The sequence below is a fragment of the Crassostrea angulata genome, chromosome 4, assembly GCF_025612915.1.
Source record: "Crassostrea angulata isolate pt1a10 chromosome 4, ASM2561291v2, whole genome shotgun sequence".
NCBI classification, from domain to species: Eukaryota; Metazoa; Mollusca; class Bivalvia; order Ostreida; family Ostreidae; genus Magallana; species Magallana angulata.
In genome coordinates, this window is record NC_069114.1 from 22,957,660 (window position 1) to 22,975,738 (window position 18,079).

At 31.7% G+C, this 18,079-nt stretch overlaps 1 protein-coding gene and 1 pseudogene across 1 annotated transcript; one reads left to right on the plus strand and one right to left on the minus strand.

The window, feature by feature from the left end:
* The first annotated feature begins 249 nt into the window (after window positions 1-249).
* On the plus strand, window positions 250-11,322 carry LOC128180752 (uncharacterized; annotated as a pseudogene).
* On the minus strand, window positions 3,066-6,888 carry LOC128180751 (uncharacterized). The gene is made up of 2 exons (XM_052848900.1): window positions 5,488-6,888; window positions 3,066-3,450 (listed from the first exon to the last, which is right to left on the minus strand). The coding sequence occupies exons 1-2, from the start codon at window positions 6,658-6,660 to the stop codon at window positions 3,259-3,261; spliced, it is 1,365 nt and encodes a 454-aa protein (XP_052704860.1). The 5' UTR covers window positions 6,661-6,888; the 3' UTR covers window positions 3,066-3,258.
* Window positions 11,323-18,079: the final 6,757 nt, after the last annotated feature.

An 18,079-nucleotide genomic window follows, 5' to 3' on the forward strand; every position in this document is an offset into this window, starting at 1 on the left:
GTGCCTGCTGACGTAAAAAAATCTTGCGTTTTTGCCTTTCAAAAACATCCATAGTAAATAGTTGCAAAGTAGATACTATGGTGTTCCGATGGGGCCACTTAGACCTTCGCACTTTCGCCTTTAGGTCGAGGCGCGAGAGTGCGAAGTTGCGAAGGCGAAAGTGCGAGAGTGCGACGGCGAAGGAGCGAAAGTGCGAAGATGCGACGGCGAGAGTGCGAAGGTGCGAAGGCGAAGGAGCGATACTACTATCGCCGTCGCAACTTCGCACTCTCGCCGTCGCAACTTCGCACTCTCGCCTTCGCCTTTACTGTTTGTAGAGCTCTCTATCGTTTAAAGATAATTTTAACTATAAAAAATGGCGTCTCCAGCAGAAGACCAGCTTCTGAGAAAATATTTCCAACAAGGACTGTCATATATTGAAATCCAGATGTTGATGTATTTAAACCACGGTATTGAATTAAGGTAAGCAGACTATTAGGTGACAGAAATAAAGATATGGAGTACATAATGACTAGGAAGACAATGTTCCAATTATAGTCAGCACTAGCATCTCGTAAATATTCAATATTAACTGTGAATAATGTCAGACACGGAAGTATATCCACAGGCACCTGAATTTTTATTAATCAGTTGCTCAATGAGCCAAATATAAAAAAAAATCTACCCTACTATATATAAATACTCAAGATTTGCATGAATTGTAGATGATAGCATTACCAATTCTTTTAGGAGGAAATGTATAGTGAGATACGTGTATGTATATCATATTTGAACTCAATGCTACACGCAACTGGATCTGATTTATGTGGCAAATCGAAGCCAGAGTCAAAATTGTATTGCACACTTTGTGTATTTATATATATAGTAGGGGTAGAATTTTTCGATATTGTGACGCGGCTCGAAACGTCATCAAAGTTTGCATGGGTTCGGATTTTTACGAGCCAATAGCGTAATTTGTAGTGCAACCTCTTAAGTGTTGTATATCCACAAGAAATAAGTCAGGTATATAAAGTGATATAAATATTAAAAACTAATGCAAGACTATTAACTAAACAATGAAACACTTAAGTAATTCAAACACCTGTTAAACCATTTATTACCCCCCCCCCCCCCCCCAATTATTTATAGGACTACTACTGGTGAAGATTTATGTGATAAACTTAGTGAACAGATTGTGGTGAATCGCACCACCAACAATTCTTTATCACCAGCACTCCCATTGTCCTAAAACTATGGTGAATCTATGCCACCAATAGCTTTCTTTAACTGTAAGATTCTAAACACCTGTAACTCCGTGTAAAAACATCACCAGTAGTAATATAAATTAATTCCTAATTAATAAAAGTAAGTTTCAAGAATTCCATAGGAGCACCGTAGATAATCCAGATTTCACCCAAATTTACCAATAAAACTAATCTAATTATTAACCACAAAATCACCTGTTCAAATTAACCAATTATAAAATTTACCAATTCACGGGGTCGGCTCTTAATTGTGCCTCTAACATCCTCAGGATCTTAGAAGAACTGCAAAGCTAATTGTCGCTAGGTTTATAAACCCTGCAAAAGGCTATTAACACACTAGGTGTCCTCATCTTCCCCGTCTAGCCAACCCCCCCCCCTTACTGACCTAAATACACAGATTGTATCTCTTAGGCCAAAATTCACGATTCATTAAGGGAAGCCATCTATTATGAATTACAGCTGAATTCCAAAACTTAAAAGAAAATTAAAGTTATACATGACTGTATAACAATATTTGACTTATTAATTAAGCGACTACCGATAATTGTTAAAAATTCAGGTGCCTGTGGTATATCATACATCTCTGATGTCACCTTTGTCAATATTATTTCGGAAGGCTCCCCCACCCACTTAAAACTATGCTACATGCCTCAGATCAGATGATCATAAGTATGTACATCAATAATATATTCATTTTTTTTATTTAGTTACCGTACACTGAAAAGGCGTCTAAGAAATTTAGATCTTAAAAAAGTTGGAAATTGGAGTTTAGATGAAATCATTCCTGTTATCCAGGTAAAATTGAATAATTAATTCAGGTATTTAAAAGATGTCTTGTGGTTTAAACATATGACAAATTAATAATAATTGAATACAAGAGTACTCTCACTCTAACCAGAGCTTTTATATTATTAAGACGTACACACATGTTAGGTACTAGTATGCATGTCAGGGTTTAAGTAATCTATTACTATTGTTTTAGATGGAGATTAAAGAAGGCTCAAAGAATTTAGGTTGCCGTAGTTTATCTAGGAGATTATTTTTAAAACATGGAATATTTGTTGGAATGTATATACACAAAAATACAAGAAACGGGCAAAGGCATATTTAATAAATAGTTCTTATTTAATACATTAACAGTGAAAAATACTTGTTGAAATAAAAGAAAAATAACATACAACATTTTTCTGTTATTTATGCAGGAATACAACAATGTGTGCCCTTAGAATTTTAGATCCAGAGGGAGTGTCCCTTAGGTCACAGCATTGTTTATCCAGACGCCAGTATTATAACCAAGGACCCAATTTTCTTGTTCATATTGATGGATATGATAAGTTGGATTTTGCATTCATGGAGCAATTTGTGGGTGAATAAACAAGAATTTTTTATAATTTCAGTACATGTATTATCAGTTCATGCTGACATCATAAATTGATAATTGAAATTCATATGTACTTGTAAAGATTTGTAAAAATGATATATTTTATGTACATTTTATTTCATTAAGATATGATAATTGACATTATTACTACATGTAGTATTATATGGTACATGTTTCATTTAAATTTTGTTTTTATGGTAGGTTTTCTCGTCGCATCCTTTGGTTACGAGTTGCTAGAACAAATAACAATCCAAAGGTAGTTGCCTCATACTTTCTGGACTATGTTGAGGAAATAGCAGGTACTGACTTTAAAACTGTAAGAATTTTATCATTAATGACTGCATAATTGTCAAGTGCAAATTTGTCATTTTCATGAATTTTTTTTTTTTTTTTTTTTTTTTTTTTTTTTTTTTTATATATATATATATTTTATTCAATAAATTACATTACAAGCGAGGCAACATCTCCGCAGAGACCCTCAGGTATATCGTCACCTGGGGTGCCAGGGGCCCCCTGGATCCGATAAGTTATAATTAATATCAATATTATATATGTATATATTCAGTTTGAGTTATGTCATTAATACAAGCATATAAAGAAAAATATTAATAATACACAGAAATAGTAGTTTTTCTAAATCATCTCGCAGGATGACACATTTAAGTATTTATAATAGTAACAATAGAACAGAAAGAAAAATATATAATGTATGTTTGACATTTTAAGTATATTCGAAATACATATTATAGAAAATATAAAAATATACGTATATAACGAAAAGACTATCTCATTTAAACAAATATAATATGATGGATGATTTTCGTCCTTGAATTAAAAAAAAAAAAAAAGACGTTCATATAATGAAATACATGCACATATGGTTGCTGCCACAGGGGATATCATCACACATCTGAGGAAGTTATCACCAAAGTTAAATCTTTTGAGAGTTTCAAAAATAAAATTCCATTCAACAGAATCAAATGCTTTTTTAAAATCAAGGAAAAGAAGAATTTCGTTATAATTTTCATTTTCGCAAAAGTCAAATATATCATGTATGGTTCGAGCGTTTATCCCGATGTATCTCCCTTTGATATAAGCAGATTGATGTTTACTTATAAGACGGTCTATTACTTTTTGAAGCCTATTTGCTAAGACAATAGCAATAATTTTATAATCCGTGTTTGTGAGACTAATAGGTCGATAATTTGCAAGATTTGATTTGTCCCCCTTTTTAAATATAAGCGTGATTAAGGAGAGCTTTTGTGAAGAAGTCATATTTTTATCATTAAAAGTTTGGAGTAGACAATTATAAAAGCGAGTTCTAAGTTCTGGCCAAAAGGTTTGATAAAATTCCCCCGGTAAACCATCAAGTCCAGGGGATTTATTCAACTTTAACATTGTAACTGCTATATCACATTCATTTATTGTAGGGAATTGTTCCAAAGATTGTTTTTCTTCATCATTAAGAATATTTACAAAGTGTACTTTGTCGAGATAGGTCTTGATATTATTTTCATGAATGCCTATAGATTGATAGAGTTCTGTATAGAAATTACATAGTTCCCCTAAAATGTCATTACTATTAGTTATGAATTCTTGTCCTTTTTTTATGGATTTGATATTGTTGCTATTCTGATGTGTTGCCTCTAGCTTTAGAAAATAAGAAGAGTTAATCTCTCCTTCATCGATCCACTTTGCGCGTGAACGTATTTGAGCACCTTTTGCTTTCTTATCGATAAGATCTTTTAGTTCCTTTTCTAATTGCCGTTTTTTGTTTATATCTATTGAATTTGTGTTTGGTCCATCTATTTCACTCAGTTTATTTTCAATTTCCTTAATCTTAATTTTGCAGGATTTATTTATCATTTTACTTTGATTTATTGAGTATTCTTTAATTTTGCTTTTTAGAGTATCCCAGTCTGCGTGAGCATTGTTACTTGTATCAAAGTTCCGTATAAGTTGTTTCATCCCATTTACAAACTGATTTTCTTTTAAAAGGGAGGTGTTTAATTTCCAATACCCGGGTCCTCTTTGGTTAGAATTGATATCAAAAGTTACTTTAATACATTTATGATCAGACATTCTCGTTCCCCCAGAGTGCGTACCAGGTATCTCCCGGAGTACAATGTTTTTTACTTGATATGCATAGGAATCTGAGACAAGAGCATAGTCGATGCGGCTTTTGGGTACGTTTTCCCCATTACACCAGGTGTATCCTATATCCCCTGGTCTCAGGTTTGACCATGTATCAATTAAACTGTTACCCGTAAGTACTTTTTTAAACGTCTTTATACTTTGATCATCATTACTTTTTTCTAGGTTGCAATTGAAATCTCCTGCTATAAAGATATTTTCACTATTTATAGAGAATTTTCGAATCCATGAATTTATTTTTTCAAAAAACGTTTTTCGATCATTTTGATTATTTGGGGCGTAAACATTTATTATTGAAAAAGTTTTGTCATCAAAAATATAGTTCAAAAGAAGTATCCTTCCATCATTTGATTTGTGAGTATCAAGAATTTCTATTTCAATTTTTTTCTTAAACAAAATCGAAGTGCCTCTGCTAAATGGCGAATCAGAAAAATTGTGTATCGAGTTTCCAAACCACCTTGTATTATACTTAAATTCATGTTTTTCGATAAAATGCGTTTCCTGTAATAATATTATATCAGCATCAATGTCATTTAACCATGTGTATAATTTTGTTCTTTTTTCTAAGGAGTTAAGCCCTCTACAATTAAGTGACAAAATATTTAAAAACTCCATTGATTACATGTCTGCATTTCTGACATTTAACGTACAATATAATTACATAATAATGCAATATTATAATTAGGATCTGTTCTTCTGGTTTCTTACCGACTGTTTCCGCTGCGGTGCATTCGGACGTCGTGATCGGCCAATGTCGGTAAGTATTTGGCCCATGGTGTTTTTGCCTGGCCACGCCTTCATCCCGGTGTACATTGTGCCTTTTTTGTCGAGCCCGGATCCCCAGTAGTCGTCAAAAGCGGCTTCCACGAGTAAAGTGGATGACCCAGTTGCAGAGATCTTGTCTCTGAATTCAATCACTTGATCGAATTTGGCCTCTAATACCTTGCGCATAATGTCTTCGCGTTGTTGTATCCAGTGATCCGGAACGGTGACTTGGGCGCCTATGCGTTTAGCTTCGAGTGCGGTGGCGGCGTTACGGACAGACGACGCCCTTATGAGATCCCCAGATCGCATGGCCTTGCTGTACTGGAAGGCATGCTCAGCGGAGGCATGCGAAATACCAAAAATCTTGATATCACATGGGTAGAAGTTGGACATCACATCATCCTTACCACTGAAGGCAATTATGTCCTTAGGGGAAGGGTCGTACTTGGAACATGCTTTGTCCCCTGGGGAATGGCCTGGATTTTTGCAAACTTTGCAACATGTCTCATATTCACAATTAAACCTCAAGTGGTCATCTCCCCAGCAATTGGTACACAAAATGCTTCTCTTGGTAGTAGGTTGCCCCTTATGGAAGATTGAGCATTTAAGCCCTGCGCATTCGCTGCTTTTCGGTAGAAATTTGCCTTGTTCCATTGGTTTCATATATACAAAACGATTTCCATTTAATATTTCTGTCATTTTGAAAGTGTTAGGGTTACGGATTTTTTCATATTTAATGTCTGATGTAAGTATTGCACCTAACTTTTCCAGCATGTTTTTGATACACGTGTCATCCACAGATAGGGGTATCCCACGGACCGTTATCCTCACAACATCCTCGCTGGGTTTCTCGGTCCCTGCGGAGAATGGATTGTTATCAAAAACAGCCACTGTTTTATTTTGAAGCTCAAAACCCTCGGAGATAAGCAGATTGCAACTTTCTCGCGATTCTACATATATTCTCCATAAGTCCCTATCTCTTTGGATGCATTTAATATCAGAGACAACAGTGCCAACTGCGCAAGCAAGGATATAATCAGAAATAGGATTGCTTTTATCGGTTTGAATATCCCTGTTTCTTAAGTATACAGGTTTGATCATTTTTGTGTTTTCCATTGTATACGTTATACACGGGAGAACTGTCCGAGAGTGAGTGAGCTTTACTCACCTGTAGTTCACAATGCTTGTTCACACAAAAATATGACACAAATCACGTTTTTACGAACAAATTCCAATCTGATAATCCAACATATAGTTGATATTCACTTTTTAAATCCACTGTACAAATTTTATATACAAGAAATATCTAAATCCAGAGATAATTGTCAAAAAAGACGGAGCAAGTATAAGACACGTATATCTACCTCTCCGTCACGTGACTTTTTACATCATTTTCATGAATTAATTTGACTTTTCTCAGCTCACAAATGAAAAAAACATGGTTCTTTAGTTTTAGGAAAAAACACGTGCATGCAAATTTTTATAGATTTTATTCTTAAGTACATGTATGTAAAAGAACTAATCAAAATGTGGCATGTTATCCATGATATGGGAAAAATCAACAAATGAATGTGCCCCACAGCCAGTAAACATATATATGTTTCTTACTTCATAAACTTGGTTAGATAGTTTTAGTGGGATACAATATATTTGTACAGTAAATGTAGAAGGAAAGAAAAATTTGGTGGCTTGACCAGTAAGTCAAACCCAGGACCCTGCAACACTATACATGTATAATCAAGTGTCCTACTACTATACTATCCATGATATGATATACGGCCGGTACATGGTTCATATAGCCCCAACTTATACAATATATTGCATTCTATCTTTAGACTGTAATACATGTATTCTAAACAACGTCTCTATAGATTATTAAAATTTAAAACAATGCAAATTAAATAACGGTAACAATTCTTTAAAAAAAATCTATCTTCTGGCATATATTGCAGTTTCTATTTGGTAGGAGGTGTAATGCAGATTTTGTGAAATGTTAATATCATACCCCCCCCCCCCCCCCACACACACACACACACACACAAACGAAGTGTCCATCCATCTGTCCATCCATCCATCTCTGTGCAATCTGTCCAGTCCATATCTTTATTATGGAGGAACGTTGGATGTTCTTACTTCACACAAAGATGAGGGTGTGTCATGATTTTTTACCTCAGGTCAATTGGGCAAGTTGAAGGTCATTTACTAAAAAATTAGGAATTCCTGTCTAGAATATATCTTGTGATGAAATATGATTAGAAACTAAAATTGACACAAAGATTGCTTGTGAACTGTAAATATGTCATGACCTTGAGCTTTGGTCATATGTGCAAGTTTCAGGTCACTATTAGAAAGACCATGCATCCATTACTATCTAATAAAGAAATATTTGAGTTACCAGGTATATGTTCTTAGCAGGGGGTATCATTTGTGAACTTGATCAGAGTACCTCTAGTTTTAAATTGGATTTAATTAATCTTTTAGAACTTTAACTGTTGTTAAATTCATCAAAATTTTCCAATTCAGGAGTACCAAGATGCATTAGAATAGATGCTGGAACAGAAAATGGTCACATTGAAGACATGCAGAAGGCTTTTCGTTGGAATGATGATGATGCTATGGCTGGAGATAAAAGTGTGATCATTGGAAGTTCCACATCAAACCAGGTAAATATTCTGCCATTATAATAATATACAGTCATATATAGTGTACATGTATATTCTAAATTATTAAAAACCATAACCCCGGCATGGCCTGTACCATTAATGGGGCATCCCTACTTTTGGATTTCATTATTATTTATAGTAAAATCTTTAATCATTATTCTTTTCCAAGTTTCTTATCTTTGGTGTGTTTATTTTTTATCGGATAACAAGATTGATGCATTGTTCCTTTAATGCATCTTCTCTTTACATGAATTATTGTTATATGGATTGTCAAATCTTGGAATATTTGAGAATTGCTGATCAGCAAATGTAGCCAATGGGCCTCTTGTTAGCCATGCTCTGCTAGAAGCAGAGTCCCAGAGGCTGTAGGCAGGCAAATCGCCAATGTTAATACTGCATTTGTATGAATAGATAACTTCAAAAGCAAAAATCAAACAGTGTCACAGTAAAAGCTTCTGCTATACCAAATACCGGTAGTTAAACATGTAAAACAAAGAGCCATGCTTTGTCAAATGTATTGGTTTTATAGTCACTGTCAATGAATAAATTTAGCATTGAGGGAGTGTGTTTTTTTTAGTTGTCAATATTTTTTTACATGTATACGTGTTCCAAAAACAAGGCTTATATGCATTTTTATTATTTTATTTTCATATTTTTATTAGAATTGTGCAGTTTTAAAATTTGACTTCTTTTGTACATATATTGCATGTACTGGAAAAATTGTCACATTGCAACTCCGTTGACTATAGAATTTCCCTAAACATGTGTACCATTGCATTTTTTCATGGATATCTGGTACCTTTATTATTTGGGAATTTTATATTTACATGTATTGTCAGGAATATATATATTGTATTGTTCTATTGATAGTTATATTGTGCAGTAAAACCTTTTTTTTAATATAGAGAATAGAGCGATGGTGGAGATCACTTCGTCAATTGGGTGTTGGATATTGGATAGACTTTTTCAAAGATTTAGAGATATTTCACATGTGGAAACCCCATGCATATGTAAGTTAATTTAATTTTGGGATTTCCATTAATCTTCTAGAAAATATTCTACATGCAATATATTAGATTAGAATAAACTTTCTTCAAATGATTTTGTATAAGCTAGGCCTTTGAAATGACAACCAGGCTTTCTAAGATGTGAATTTTTGTTTGAAGAGCACTTGTGTATTCTCCTCTTGACTTTTAAAACTCACAGCACATCATATATATCAAAATTGTAATATATTTTGATCAATTAAATCTTTATCATCAACCCAAACATAGTCACAGCAAATGAAAGATTTAGCCACCAAAAATAGTTATAATTTTTTCCTGTGCCATATTAAGCTAGATTACTGTAGCTAGATTCCCAATTAAACGCGAGGAATTAATATCTTCATAAAATATGTTTAAAGAGATGATAGTTATGCTTATTTAAAGTTGGCTGTGTATTGCTATATAATCTATATACGGTAAAAAGAAAATAAATAAAACACCTGTTCCTTGCTTTTTTTAAAGAAAACATTATTTAGAAGTTGAAATTTATGTTTTTCTTTTATGCAGAGAATGTTTAAGATTTTGCTTTATGGCCATATTACAAAGGGATTTGGATCACATCAGAAAAGATTGGAATACTCACAATATCAGACATCAATCAAAAAATGTTGTAGAATGTCCCTCAGGAAAGCCAGATATCATGTTCTTCAATCCAGAGCTTTATGGTAAAACAATGTTATAAACCTATATATAGTTCAATGAAGCTGATCGAAAGTAAATACATATTTTGTCCTAATTTTGGCTTGCAAAGGTTTGTTAGCCCTGTGAGTTTACACAGGGCCAACAATACCTGCATATATGTGTAGCTTGTTTATCTGATGGGGGTAAAGAAATAATTACTACTGGTGGAATCGATCCAGCGATCACATTTTACCACTAGGCCACACATATAACACTTTTACAACATGTTCTTTCAATATACGGTATGTGGCTTTATACATGGCTGTTTCAGAAAAGTCACTAGTTGAAATATGTGTCTACTTAAAGCGACAGGGTCCGATTTTTTTGGCTATTACAGTATCAAATAATTTTTCATACTAGTAAACCAATTATCTCAGAAGGTTATAGACCTTTGCCTAATTACACAAGCAGAATCAGTCTCCTTTCAAAGTTAGAAATATTCAAAGTATATAAAAATAACCTCTTTAAGGTCATACAAAAAAAACCAAACCAAATGCATCATGGGTAAGTTTAAAAAAGGGAACTGAACGAAATGTTCACAGGTCTATTTTTGATTTGCCAAAACATTATGACCTCTATTACAAGCGATGTAAAAGTCGTATAGTCATAATACAATCATCCCCACCTCAGACGTCAGGGGCAAATTTTATTGAGGCAAAATAACATGTACGATACCCTTTTAATATCATTTGTTTTCTTAACAAATTTTGTACATCATTTATTTTCATTGAAATATGGCTTAATTGACCAGGAAAACTACTGAAATTTCTATTATTATACACATACTTAGCATGACCATTGTTTAAAAGTATATACATCAATTGAAATAAAACTGAATTAAGGAGCTTTAATTTTCAGTACAAAGACCAAATTAAATTAATGTAAATGTGTACTACATCTGTAAAATAAAGTTTTTATCAGGTTTCTTTGGTTTAAATTGGTTCAAATGACAGATGTTTTATTGCATACTATTTTCCTATTTACAGTATATCCTCAACACACCTTCAGATTTTATTGATGTGGTGTAGAATAACTTAGTCTTTCATGGAAAATCCCTAAGTGAGCTATATACCTCTCTTAATATGTATGGTACTGCATACCTGTTAATATGTTACATATACAAACTATATAGATTAAAAAATTCTTTGCATTTCTCAAAGATTTGTGAACCATATGGTTCTCATGTTAATGTTGGTTATCAGGGTTTTTTTAATGCTTAAAATGAACTTTGTTTAAACTTTATTGTAGATGCTGTTGATTACAAGTTTCCAGTAGAAATAGATGACATAGAAGCAATGAAAAATTTCTGTGAATTACCCAACAAGTTTGGATGTAGAGAGGATACCCTAGCTCATTTAATGGACCTTATGAGACAAGGAGGAAAATCAATACCTTGTGAAACAGAGGAAGCTGTTGAATTGTTTTTATGGATTCTTCAGCAATTACGTGCTTAAGTTGAAAGCCACCAACTTATTTATGATATTTCATTGTATAAATTGTGTATGCCATGATGATCATTAACTTTTGCGGGTGACTAGTGACACATATTTTTTCAATGTATACCTGTATGTACCCGGTATCTGTGATGTTCCTAAATATTTAAGAGAAAAGTAAACACTGGATCAGAAATGCAAGCATTAGCACTGCACTGTGATAAAAATGACAAATAACAGAAGACAAAAACTGAGTATATAATTTTCACATTTATTTTGCATATATAGTTCATAATGAAAAAATTAAAATCACCTGAATTTATCTGTTTCCATGTGTTACTGCGTCTTTTATGTATGATGTATGAAATGAATTTATGAAAACATGTACAGTATATAAATTTCTTTTAAATACTCCCAATTGCTCTATACTTTAACTAAAAAAATATTCTATTATTTTCATTCACAAGCAGATACCAAATTGTTTACAATCAACTATGAATATAACTTCAAAAAGATTTTGAACATGTCAAGCATGCATTATATCATATTGCATTTTATTCAGTATGAAGATTTAGCTTTAGTGTAAAAAAAGGAAAAGAAATATTTAATCAAGTGTTCTTTCACATAAAATTTAGTTTAAAAATAACTTTAGTTATAAAAGTTTCAATAGAACATATTTAAAAAGAAGAGGAAACCAAATTAACACAATAACAACAAATAAAACAATAATTCTAGTTTTAAAATCAAATAATTGTGTTGAATCATTATACTTTCAACAAAATCAATACAGTGCACTATATAAGGATATGATTGATAACTGAAAATCATTTTAACAGAAAATGTACTTGCATAGTTTCAAAAAATTCTTCAGTCATAATTTAATGAAAAATTGAATCTTAATTATATTTTCACCCCTGAAATTCCAAAAAAATTCTTGTATAATTTCGTACTTCATATCACCAATCTAGGTAGCTAAACACAGTTTCGTATTAAATCCTGGGGGGTTTTCTCTGGGGAAAAGCATGATGGGTAGGAATTTTCCTGCTATTTTTATGCGGTATACATGAAAATCAAATTTTTATACTCTCAGTTGTATAATATAGTGAATTATCTTTCGAATACATGATAAAAGTATGTAGACAAATTCTAAAAATTAATTTTGTGAGACTCTAAAATAAAGGGCGGTAACTCCAAAAACATCCGGATTTTACACATACATAATTTCATGAATTTTTTAGCGGGTAACATAGCTCTTTAAAAAGCTGGCGAATGTTCCCTGAAAATACTATGAAATGATGCCTAAGGACTTGTTCTTGAAAATGTACATAAATAAAAATGGCTGATTTAGTTGCATTATGTTTTAGGGGGAGCCTAAAATGCATGGGTGTACTGCATTTAGAGGCATCCTTTTGTCTATTTTCCGCATGTTTTGAGTGCCAAATAAATTCTAGCATTAAGTTACATGTGCATTATTTTTTAATATTAAAAAAATTCACGATTTTATCTTTCTATTGATATATAGATATATATGTAACATGTTTTAACAATTTATTTTTATAGGGGGCAGTTTTGCTTGCCCCTCATCTGAAAACGTCCTTATAACGTTACATATAAAACTGTACCAGTTAAACTGGGAAGATGGGAAGGTATTCCATTTTGTCCTCGCTGTAAAACAAAACGTATAGTCGATGAATTTCATTGCATTTTAGATTGTGATGCAATATGTGATGCAATATGCAACTTGTCCGGAACAAGTTAATAGACAAACATTTTCGGCTAGACTAAATATGCTAAAAATTTTCTACGTTGAAAAATGACCCCCGGTCAATTATTCCACGGGGGTCATTAATTCTACTTTACACCGGCTTGTGCATATCCATTTATAACATTTGTAATGGGGCATACGTGAAGGCGCGTAAACATGCACATCTTAATGAGAATCAAATTGAGTAAAAGCTGTCAGATATTAAATGATTTGTATAAACAAATTACATATATTTCTGTCCCTCTAATATTTGTGTGAATATTCTACATTTCTGAACTAATCTTGTTTAAAAAAAACAGGCTGATGAGAGTTTCTTTGAGTTTCTTTGTAATTTCTGGTAGCCTTTTTTAAAATATTGGTTTAATAATACCAATAAGCATAATGCATGAACCAAATTAAAAAAGGCAATATACCATGACAAAACATGTAATTCTGATGTACATATTTATTTCTTACATAACCTGTCATACTTTGGGGTATCATTATCTTTCAGCCTACTGACAACTTGTAAAATTTCGTTCGCAGGGATATCGTCAATATCGTCAAGATCGATTTCATAATCATATCATAATCATCACAGTTCCCTTCATTGACTTCATTGCTTTTTATTTACTTTAGTTTTACATTAATAATTCAAACAAATCTCGTGCGTTTTTTTAATTTTTGTCCAAACCATTTATAAATGTTTAAATAAAAGCAATATTCAGGATTTTACAGTGTTCTGTAGGATAACATTTCTTTAGTTTTTATTAAAATGACAGTGGATTTTGATTCTTTACTAAAGTTTTTTAATGTTTTCTTGTGTCAGGACACAAGAAAACATTAAAAAACTTTGGTTTGTCGCTAAGCTAGCTGGAATTTTCTTCTCGACGTTTTGCATTGTGCGTTGTAAGTATAATTGGGAGTCTAATCAAATTTCATCTTCTATAATTATCTATTTACTAATATTAAATTAATATGGCTCGTCTGTAAAGAATTAATTGTTTCAATGAGCTGTAAAACTTATATTATCTGTATTGTTTTGCTTTTTATCTGGATCCCATATATTGTTATATTATTATTCTTTTCGTCACTTAATTGCTTGGTTAGACGCGTTTTGGTCAAAAATAATTTTCAACTGATTTTAATGTATTCAATGCTTCAGTAGGGCATTTTCATTTCTTGTCCAAAGCTTTTCTTAAAATTCTGTCCCTCTAATATTTGTGTGAATATTCTACATTCCTGAACTAATCTTGTTTTAAAAAAACAAGCTGATGAGAGTTTCTTTGAGTTTCTTTGCAATCAAAATTGAAGTGTCATTCGTTGAGTTTTATAATCGAGTTACAAAGCTTACAAATTCTTTGGTTTGAAAACAATTTGAATTGAAAAGTCCAGTTTTAGACCTAAAATGAATGTGTTAGGAAATTTGAATTGAAAAGTCCAGTTTTAGACCTAAAATGAATGTGTTAGGAAATGTTTTTTATATTCTGAAAATGATATAGACAAATCAGCTCGAAAGAGATTTTTTTACAGTAATATTGAATCTGTGTAAACAAAACCATGGCAATGAGTCTTGTTTACATTAAAAAGAATTGGGAGCCCTGTATCTTGCTTATCACTGTACATTTGACACTTAAAGGGAACTGTTACAAATAACAAAAGCATTGACCGGCATTTGCCGGAAAAGATCATTTTTTGAAAGTTTTTTGTCTATTTCTATCGTACATATTTTGAATTTTTCAAATTTGCATTTTGAACATATCATTTGCTCATGCAATTTAAAAATTTATATCTTTATGAAAATATTTATCTTTGAAGCATTTTCTCAGTAAAATTGTATATATCTGCATTGTTTTTGGCCTAGACTTTGACCAGTCTCTGTCCCTTAAAAAATCATCTGTAGGCATACTTTGTTGTTGTTATTTTTTAATTTAAAGCAGCATCTATTAACACCGTTTATCTTTTATGAAGAATTGTACATTTTGTATATTAAACTTTGATATTGATATCAAATGGCATTTGCTCTTTGACTTAAATATATATGTATCTATGGAGAAAAGTATATACATGTACCTCACTTATTGTAATGTGCAACGTCAAAATCATGGAAAAACTGATGCGTTTGCTTTTCAGAACATCTATAGCAAATGACACAATTGTTGGAGAAGTAGATGCAGTTCGTTCATTGCAAAGAACGTGTACATTGGTAACATTTTATGCCAAAAATGCATGAGGAAGGTTTATAGATTAGATTAAATTGGGGGTGAGTCAGAGTTTTACCGTCCCCTTGCCATTCCGGCTTCAGGTGAGTTCCTTATACAGAGGATGCAGCTGTTAATACGGAAAAAACATTAACATTGAATGACGATGTGAGCTTTTACATGTACAAACATAACTTTTCCTGTTATTTCTATTGAATAAACTAAAGCGATGTGCATTATCTATTTATAGAGCCAACGTCTATAGATAAAATATTAAATAATCTTCATGCAGAAAAGAAAATTTTATCAACATTGTCTTTTCGTATGAACTTTATGGTAGTACTGATTTTTTATATAAATAAAATTATATATTTGTTTCCCATATTTTGATAACAAAGAGAAATTAGCCGATTGAGCCATTGGTCAATGTTCTTTTCAATTTTGTGCACTTTTTTCCACTAAAACTAATGAAGGGTTAAAAAAAACAAATATTTTATTTCAACTTTTTATTTTTTAAGCATCTATTATATTATACTGCTTTTGTGTCGAAATATATAACTGACAGAGCAAAGGAAAAAAAAGAGCAGGGGCAAAAAACAAGATTGTATAAATATTATAGTATTACAGGTTTACAGAATATTATTGATATTGCACCTACATTAACAAACCTATCATCTTCATTGATACAAAAATCTCATGAATGAGATTTCATGATCTAGCCCATTTGAAAAGAACAGGAAAATAAAGGGAACTTTATAATAAGTAAATAAATATGTTTAACTAGTAACTTAGTGTAACTTAAATGAATAGAAAAAAACGTTTGGCGGCTCTTATAATAACTATTGTTCAAACCAGCGTACATGTTTAGTGTAATAAATAATAAATATTAAAAGAATTTTGAAAGACCAAATTTACTTGTGAAAATAAGTATAGTTTAGGTTAGCATGTAATGGTTTAAATTATTAAAAGCTATAGCATTGATTACAAGTTGGTGCAAAAAAATTAAACAATAAGTTTGTAATATTTATAATTAATTAGATTTTTAATTGGTTGATTTTATTTTTAATTGATTGATTTTTAAATGTTTTTAATAAAGTTACTTGTCCAATTAATTGGGAGCCTGATTTTTTTTTTAGTTCAAGTTCAAGTTCAAGTTCAGTTTATTCACTCAGACCAAATAATTTGGTACAAGAGGAACATATATATAATACATACAAATACAAATCGTCAGAGGTACAGACAAACAGGTACATTTTCATACAGGGAAAAAATATAAATAAAAAAGAACAGACTATAGAATCACTACTTATATTAGATTTTAGTATAAAGGATCATAATAGGAAAACAACTAAGAGGAGCAGACAGCATCAAAAAATTTTGAAATAAATACACATAATTTTCTTAGCGATTTACAATTGCAATTAGTCATGAGTTCAGAAAACTTAAAAAAAAATTGGTCTTTTCCAATATTTTGTGTTTATGTATTTTTTCCTTATTTCTTCTAGTGCCGAACATTCTAAAATATAATGAAATTCATCTCCAATAAGACCTTTATTACACAAAAGACATAACCTCTCATTCAAAGGAATGTTATACCATCTGCCTGTCTCTACAGGAAAACGATGGTTTGATGTACGAAATTTAATGAATTTTTTTCTTAGTTTTACAGGTAAAATATCAAGATACTTCTCAAAGCCAAAATATGGTTTTAAAATTTTATACACTTGACCTCTGGAAGAACAATTTATATCATTTGACCATATTTGCATAAATTGGTCTTTTAATCTTTGGTTTACAGTAGCAGATAACCATTCTATATTGACAAAATTATGGTTCTGCCAGACATAATGTAGCCCGCACATGTTCAAAATTCTTTGAATACAATCAATCCATGGGCTTTTACAATCGCTATTAAAATGTTGTGAAAATAAATATCTGTACACTGTATATACAATTTTGTTCTCGGGGCTTACATGTATGTATTTTTGGGGGGAGGGTGAGAGGTACTGATCCAAAAATTAATCCATTAGGAAGGGAAGGGGTATACTAACCCTCATTAAAATTTTGATTCCCTTCTTACATCTTTTTGTAAAAGTTTTCTTTACTTATTTAATTGCCAAACGTTTGGGTTTAGTTCGTTCTGTTCAAATTTCCATTTTTATAATTGAATATTCAAAAAATATCGCCGTTCAACATAAATTGGGCCCAGCACTGCTTCCCTTATTGTTTACGTACCTTAATAATTGTGAGTTAACAGACACAAAGTGAGATTATTTTCTACAAAAGTTATCTCTCTTATCAGAGGGGAAAAGAAAGATCGACTTTTGGCGAGTTTCTTTTTCATATAGCATGCACAGGAATCCAATGTGCCGATATACGGTATGTATATCGGCTCCATACATTTTTAGAATGCCATCTTCATTGTACTTAGCTATTGATATTGAATAATTTTAGAAACTATGAAGTCTTTTTAACGCACATTCATTTTTTTAAAAGATATTACTTATTTAGATAAAATGAATGTGCGTTAAAAAGACCTCATAATTTTCGTGACATTTTTAATAATATTAATTTATATTAAAAAAAAAACAGAATGCAAAATAAACTCGAACGTTAACATAACCGCCTATGGAAAATGCATTAGTGGACTATACCCATGTTATATCAATTAGAATGAGTATCGTATGTAATCAAAATACCAACCGAATTTATCTTTTTTCCTTAACATTTAATACCTTTTTTCAATTGTAAAATAATGAAAGATTTT

Excerpts from the sequence above, each read along its gene's own strand:
- LOC128180751 (XM_052848900.1), bottom strand. The coding sequence starts at position 6,660 with ATGGAAAACACAAAAATGATCAAACCTGTATACTTAAGAAACAGGGAT. Across the intron at positions 3,451-5,487 it reads CACCGCAGCGGAAACAGTCG|GACGAAAATCATCCATCATA; the intron begins GTAAGAAACCAG and ends TTTTAATTCAAG.